Raw genomic sequence first — 6,651 nt, forward strand, 5'->3', positions numbered from 1 at the left:
ATTTACTGCTTATTTAAGAATATGTCCTTTAATGATTTACTTGGAATCTATCAATATTTTAAAGTGGAGAAGGGAATATAGCACTTCACTGACAGGATAACTTAATTATAATACATGTGTTGGGGGCCCAACAGAGATGTATTTATGTGTTGTATTCCTGTCTGTTGGGGAGGGATCCCACTGACCACCGTCCCAAAGTTATGTTCCCTTTCCTTCTGCCACATCTGTCCCTCTGCCTTGAAGTGGGGGCCCTCTGTGGGGTGGGGGATAAGGTGGGGAGTACTGCCACCCCCCACCTCCCACCCCCTGCGGGGGGTCTGCCCCTTATCCCCTTTACATATGGGACAGCAGCAAAGCTCCAACAGGGCACCAGTGTCCTGCATTCTGTCCAGGTCACTCTTAGACATGCCTTCCTCCTCCTTCTCTACCTCTCCTTCCTTCTCTCTCCTCTTTCCTCTTCCTCTTTCCTCCCTTATCTTCGTCTTACTCCATCTTCTTCCCTGTTCCTCTTCTCTCTTCCTTCATCCTCCTCCTCCTCTTCCTTCTCCTCTTCCTCCTCCCTTCAAACCCTCCTTCCTCTATCCTCCTCCCTCTCTTCCTCTTTCCTTTCTCTTCCTCTTCCTTCTCCCTCTCTTCTTCCTCCACCTCCCTCTTCCTCTTCCTCCTTCTCTTCCTCTCCTTCTTCTTTCTCCTTCCCCTCTCTCTCCCTCCTCCCTCTCCTTCGTCCTCTCTCCTTTCCCTCCTCTCTCTCCTTCCTTCCTTTCTCCCTCTTCCCTCTCTTCTTCCTCCTCCCTCTCTTCCTCCTCCCTCTCTTCCTTTCCTTCCTCTCGCCTTCCTCCCTTTCTCCCTCCTCCCTCTCCCTCCTCCCTCTCCCTCCTCCTTCTCCCTCCTCCTTCTCTTCCTTTCCCCCTTCCTCTCCCCCCACTTTTCTCCCCCTCCATATCCCTCCCCTCCTTTCCTCCTCCTCCTCCTCCTCCTCCTCCTCCTCCTCCTCCTCCTCCTCCTCCTCCTCCTCTCCGTCCTCCTCCTCTCCGTCCTCCTCCTCTCCGTCCTCCCCCTCTCAGTCCTCCTCTTCCCCCTCCCGTTCCTTCCTCCCCTCGCCGCCTCCTGCAGCCCGGGAGAGAGCCGGCGAGGAGAAGCCCTTGTAGTTTTAAATTCAATGTGACAGTTTCGGAAAGAGCGGATGATGAATCTCCTATTATTGGATCAGTCTATTTGCCGCTCAATGTCTCTCTGTAATTGGAGCAACATCACTTTAAAGGTTCAGAGAGTACAGCATTTCTGGTGAAAAATCCCCACAACACGCCGGTGAATGTTTTAAAGGGAAATCTATTAGTGTTTTTGCGGAGGGGGCGGAAGCGGCGGTGGGGGGGGCGGAGTGGGGGGCTCGCCGGGGGCCCCGCCCGGCCGCGCCGAGCCTCCCGCCCTCCCCGCCCGCCCTCCCCGCCGCTCCCCCCACCGCACGTCTTGTTGTGACAGTTCCTGATACTGTTTATTGAGGTGCATGTCAGGTATAATTAGCAATCGATATGGAAAACGTTTCCTTGCACCCAGCACGCCTCTGACGTCAGAGCCGATTAGCGCTTCTTATTGGTCCCAAATTCCCCGGGCCGCGGCTAATTATCGGCGGCTTGATGTTGATAAAGTAAAGCGCCAGAGCGCGGGCGAAGCATGTGTGGGGCTCCGGGTCCCTGTCGCCGTCGTCGCCGCCGCCGCCGCCGTCCGCGCCTCCCGCCGCTGGCCCGCCCCGGCCCCGGCCCGCGCCCCCGCGCCCCGCCAGCGGCCCCGCCGGCCCCCCGCGCGAGATGATGGACGGCCGCCTCCTGGAGCACCCGCATGCCCAGTTCGGGGGCTCGCTGGGCGGCGTGGTGGGCTTCCCCTACCCGCTGGGCCACCACCACGTGTACGAGCTGGCCGGTCACCAGCTGCAGTCCGCCGCCGCCGCCGCCGCCGCCGCCGCCTCGGTCCCCTTCTCCATCGACGGCCTGCTCAGCGGCTCGTGCGCCGCGGCCGCCGCCTCGGTGGTCAACCCCACGCCGCTGCTGCCCGCCGCCTGCGGGGTGGCCGGCGACAGCCAGCCCTTCAAGCTCTCAGGTAAGATCGGGGGAGGGCGGCAGGTGGGGCGGAGGGGGGTTCCTCTCCGATCGAGGGTTGGGTGTGTGGGGTGGGGGGGATGGATGGATAGATGGATGGATACGGAGGCGCGCCCGGCCTCTGTGCGCCCCGGACCCGCGCGTTCTGGGGATAGCAGAGTCGGTCGGCCCTGGCCCGAGCCACCAGTGGCTGAGCCGCGCCGTGTCCTGTGCAGACTCGGGGGACCCAGATAAGGAGAGTCCGGGCTGTAAGCGACGGCGCACCCGAACCAACTTCACCGGCTGGCAGTTGGAGGAGCTGGAGAAGGCGTTCAACGAGAGCCACTACCCCGATGTGTTCATGCGCGAGGCGCTGGCGCTGCGCCTGGACCTGGTGGAGTCCCGAGTCCAGGTAAACAGCCGCGTCCCGCGCCGGCCGCCCGTGCGCGCGCCTTTGTTCTAGATGCCGGGACGCGGTCCCCGGCGCTGAGCTCGCTGGGGTGCCGGGGCAAGGGGGGGGGGACTCCGGGCTGGGCCCCTCCTGAGACTGGAGATGAGTAGCCCGCTCAAGCCCAGGTGGCTGGGGAAGGAAAGGGCTGGCAGCAGTTGCTACGTAGCCAGGACAGAGGCTGCGTCCGAGCCGGGAAGCACCAACGTGGGTTCGAACCCCACAGGGTCGAGAGAGAAGAAATGGGGGAGGGGGCGTTGGTGCGCGCGAGGATGGTGAGGACCGGCCAGGAGGGGACTAGAGAGAGACAAGATCGGCCCGGCCTTCTAGCGCTTGAGGGTGGAAGACTTTTCCCCCCAGCCCAGTCTGGAGCTGGAGAGTCGGTTTGTTTACCTCACCTCTGCGAACTATTCAGATTCAGATGCAAACATATCTTTATTTATCGCGTTGTCTAAGGGGGCATCGAAGGGAAGGGGAGGCGAAAACTTCAATTGTTAACACATTTCGAAGTGGGGAAGGGCTGGGGGGGGGGAGAAAAAGGTGTTTGATTTTTTTCAAGCTCCCAGTTTTATCTTGGCTTTCTTTCTTCCCGTTGCTTGATTTCATCCAGAAACAGAACTTGGGTGTTCGTTGTTTGTTTGTTTTTTCTTTTCAAATACAGAGTCAATTTGGTATCTTAAAAAAATCCAAGATGATATATATATATAATTATAATTCTATGGAATATAGAAACCTCATTTTCTTGGCGTCAGTAATGGGTGTGATGGGCTACTGGGATGACTGGTTTTGAGGCTAACGCTGGTTCAATGCCTGCTTAGTACCAATAGTTTGGCTTTAAAAGGTCTTTTGGTCCCTGCTTGGTCCTCCTCTCTTGGCCTGTTCTCTTCTGAAAACCTTTCATCCAATTTTTTCTAAGTGTCTTTAAGTGAAGTCAAGCCCCCTTCATTTCCATTTTGTGGGGCAGGGCATCCTGGAATTCACTCACACACACACACACACACACACACACACGTTTGTTTGTTTTTAAAAAGCAGTGGGAGACTGCCTTCTGACTCTTGGAGGGGTCCTCAAATCAATATTTGGGGACTCTGCACCTACTAGACTCACTAGGAACAGGCCTGGTTTGCTATTGTGCCAAGTCTCTATATGGGCACAACAAAGAATTTGAATTATCGCGCTCTCCAGGGGACGGTAGCCCTGCCCTATGGAAGCTCTATGGGTTTGATGCTTGTGTGGTGGTCTGAGGTGCAGCCCGGGTAAAGGGCTGCTGTGCCTATACATCCCCCATTGCTCCCCAGGATGAGGCCTGCAGGGCGCGTAAAAACAAAAAGTCAGGGGACCCAGAACCACTCCTTGGAGGCGGGTGCCTAGTGACCGGGTGCTTATCTTCCCAGACGGAAAAAGGACTGGTTTGGGAAGGTTCTTGCCGGTCTCTGGTCCTGAGCTCAGAAAAAGGACGCGTGTATCCGTGTTGGGGAGGGAAGTTGCAGAAGGCCCATCCAAATGTGGCCTCCCAGGCCCTTCCTGGCGAAGAAGCTTCCAGATTTCCCTTCAAGGGAGACTCGAAATCTGGGCCTTGAGATTCTTCAAGGGGCCGAAGACAGGTGTGGAGGGCTGCCGGCCCATCGCAGCGGCTCCGCGGCAGGACTGTGAGCGTCGAGGAGGGCCCCTGACCTCTGCCTCCCGACCAGGAAACTCGCCGCCCTGGCTCACGGGCCCCACCGGCCCGTGCTTGAGGAAGGGGCCGATCCCAGGGGCTCGAGGTGAGAAGCCATAGTGGGAAGCTGGCCGGGAGGCCCCCATCTACGCTCCTTCCGGGTGGAAAAGATCCTCGCTGGGAGCTGCCATCCGAGGGTCCAGACCCAGCCCAGGGCTGTCCAGGAGCGTGGCCTGGGCCCAGGTCTCATAGGCCTGTTTTGGGGCATGGGAGGCCCGCAGCCTGATGATACCTTCCTTTCCCCCTGTCCGGCTGCTCTAGGTCTGGTTCCAAAACCGCCGGGCCAAGTGGAGGAAGAAGGAGAACACCAAGAAGGGCCCAGGGCGGCCGGCGCACAATTCGCATCCGACCACGTGCAGCGGGGAGCCTATGGACCCCGAGGAGATCGCGCGCAAGGAACTGGAGAAGATGGAGAAAAAGAAACGCAAGCACGAGAAGAAGCTGCTCAAGAGCCAGAGCCGTCACCTGCACTCTCCCGGCGGCCTGTCCCTGCACAGCGCACCCAGCTCCGACAGCGACAGCGGCGGCGGCGGCCTATCCCCAGAGCCGCCCGAGCCGCCGCCGCCGCCCGCCGCCGCCGCGGCCAAGGGCCCCGGTGCGCATGCCTCCGGCGCGCCGGGCTCCGCGCCCGCCCCTCCCGGCGAGCCACCTGCGCCCGGCACCTGCGATCCCGCCTTCTACCCGAGCCAAAGAAGCGGCACCGGGCCGCAGCCGCGGCTAGGCCGCCCTGCGGACAAGGACGCGGCCCCGTGCGGCCCCGGGGCGGCGGCGACTGCGGAGCGGGGTGCGGCGGGCCTGCCCAAGGCCAGCCCGTTCAGCGTGGAGAGCTTGCTGTCCGACTCGCCGCCGCGCCGGAAAGCCGCCCCGGCCAACGCCACCGCGGCAGCCGCAGGGCTGGACTTCGCGCCGGGGCTGCCCTGCGCGCCGCGGACCCTCATCGGCAAGGGCCACTTCTTGCTGTACCCCATCACGCAGCCGCTCGGCTTCCTGGTGCCGCAGGCCGCGCTCAAAGGGGGCGCGGGCGCCGAGTTGGCGCCCAAAGACGCGCCGCCCGCACCCGCGGCGCCGCCCGCGCCCCCGGCCCAGGCCAGCTTCGGGGCCTTCTCCGGGCCCGGCAACGCTCCGGACTCGGCTTTTGCCCGCCGCAGCCCCGCCGAGGCTGTCGCCTCCCCGGGGACTCCGGGGACCCCGGTGCCCGCGCCTTTCCGCGATCTCGCCTCGGTGGCGGCGAACGACGGCGGGGCCGGGGACTGTGGGGACGCGGGGAGCGCCTGCCCTGCGGCCCCGCCGCCCCCGCCGTCCCCGCCGTCCCCAGGGCCCGGACCCAGGGCTCCTAGCCCCGCAGGGGAACCGGTCACCGGCGGCGTGGCCGAGCCCGGCGCCTCTGTCGGCCCCGGCTCGGGGGATGGCGAGGAGGTGGACATGGACTGAAGGCGGCGGCGGCCGGGACCGGCGCCGCGCCAGCTGCGCCCGCTCGCTCAGGCTCCGTCTCCGTAACAAATCAGGTGATCGGCTCTAGATCCACTGCTTTTCCCTCCTTCTTTTGTTTTCTTCCTTTTTATTATTATTATTATTATTATTATTTTTCAAGGCAACCGAGAACAACAAAACAAACGCTGTTATCGATTCGGACCTAGGCAGCAACCGCAGGTCTTGGGGTGAGACTCCCCCCTCCCCACGTCCTCCCGAGGGACAGAAAAAGAACCCACGGGCCCCCGCCCCACCCGTGCAAACCCACAACAAGAATCCTCAACCTTGTAAAATGCAAAAATGTCTAAGAATATTTATATATGTACCATTTTTGATAAATAAAGCTGATCAAACGCAAACTCTGGAATCGCATCCTTTTCTGTTTGTTTGTTTGTTTTGGTTTTCCTTCACATTTCCGGATGCCTAGTACCCAATCGGGCGCTGTGCCCCTCGGATCGCTCTCCTTCCCTCCCTTCCTCCCTCCTCTCCCCCCCCCCCAGCAGGGGTGGGAATGGGGATGGGAGGAAGGGGTCTCTGCCCCTCCCCCGAGGTCCGGCGCTTAATGCTTCCTTTTGTGTGTGTGCGCGTGTTTGTGTTTTCTGATTGAACAAATTTATACATCCGCAGCTTCTCTCCCCTCCCTCTCCGACCCTCCCCTGCGCTCCCCTCTTCCTAGCCGGCGCCGCACACCCGCGCGCCTCCCCTCCCCTCCCTTCCTCTCCCCGCGCGCCCCCGCGCACTGGCACACGCCGGGGCGGCGCGCGCGCCGCGCGGGGTGACAGAGCCGGGGGCTGCGAGGGGCCGGGCCGCTGGGTTCCTGCAGAGTTTTGATATGAAAGTAATTATTTTCCGGTGGCTGCTGCGGGGACTGGGTTTCTTGCCCAAAGGGTTATTATACATTACCGATTTCTAGCGATATGAAATCACATAAACTTCCTACAATA

General features: G+C 61.1%; 1 protein-coding gene across 2 annotated transcripts; it reads left to right on the plus strand.

The window, feature by feature from the left end:
• Positions 1 to 1,805: 1,805 nt before the first annotated feature.
• Uncx (UNC homeobox) lies at positions 1,806 to 6,038 on the plus strand. 2 transcript variants are annotated; one of them, XR_011374215.1, is made up of 4 exons: positions 1,806 to 2,094; positions 2,309 to 2,484; positions 4,499 to 5,742; positions 5,829 to 6,038. XR_011374215.1 is itself a non-coding variant. In XM_070033086.1 (3 exons), the coding sequence occupies exons 1-3, from the start codon at positions 1,806 to 1,808 to the stop codon at positions 5,666 to 5,668; spliced, it is 1,635 nt and encodes a 544-aa protein (XP_069889187.1). In that variant the 3' UTR covers positions 5,669 to 6,038. The 2 variants fall into 2 exon arrangements, 1 of the variants encoding a protein (XP_069889187.1); XM_070033086.1 differs by having other exon boundaries at positions 4,499 to 6,038.
• The last annotated feature ends 613 nt before the right edge of the window (positions 6,039 to 6,651 follow it).

Source organism: Dipodomys merriami, unplaced genomic scaffold (assembly GCF_024711535.1).
Source record: "Dipodomys merriami isolate MVZ:Mamm:240054 unplaced genomic scaffold, mDipMer1.0.p SCAF_22, whole genome shotgun sequence".
In the NCBI taxonomy this organism is placed as follows: domain Eukaryota; kingdom Metazoa; phylum Chordata; class Mammalia; order Rodentia; family Heteromyidae; genus Dipodomys; species Dipodomys merriami.

What these genes read in the sequence shown, in the direction of transcription:
- Uncx (XM_070033086.1), top strand. Translation starts at nt 1,806, where the DNA reads ATGATGGACGGCCGCCTCCTGGAGCACCCGCATGCCCAGTTCGGGGGC. An exon ending in CCAGCCCTTCAAGCTCTCAG is followed by an intron (nt 2,095 to 2,308) that starts GTAAGATCGGGG and finishes TGTCCTGTGCAG; the next exon opens with ACTCGGGGGACCCAGATAAG. An exon ending in TGGTGGAGTCCCGAGTCCAG is followed by an intron (nt 2,485 to 4,498) that starts GTAAACAGCCGC and finishes CGGCTGCTCTAG; the next exon opens with GTCTGGTTCCAAAACCGCCG.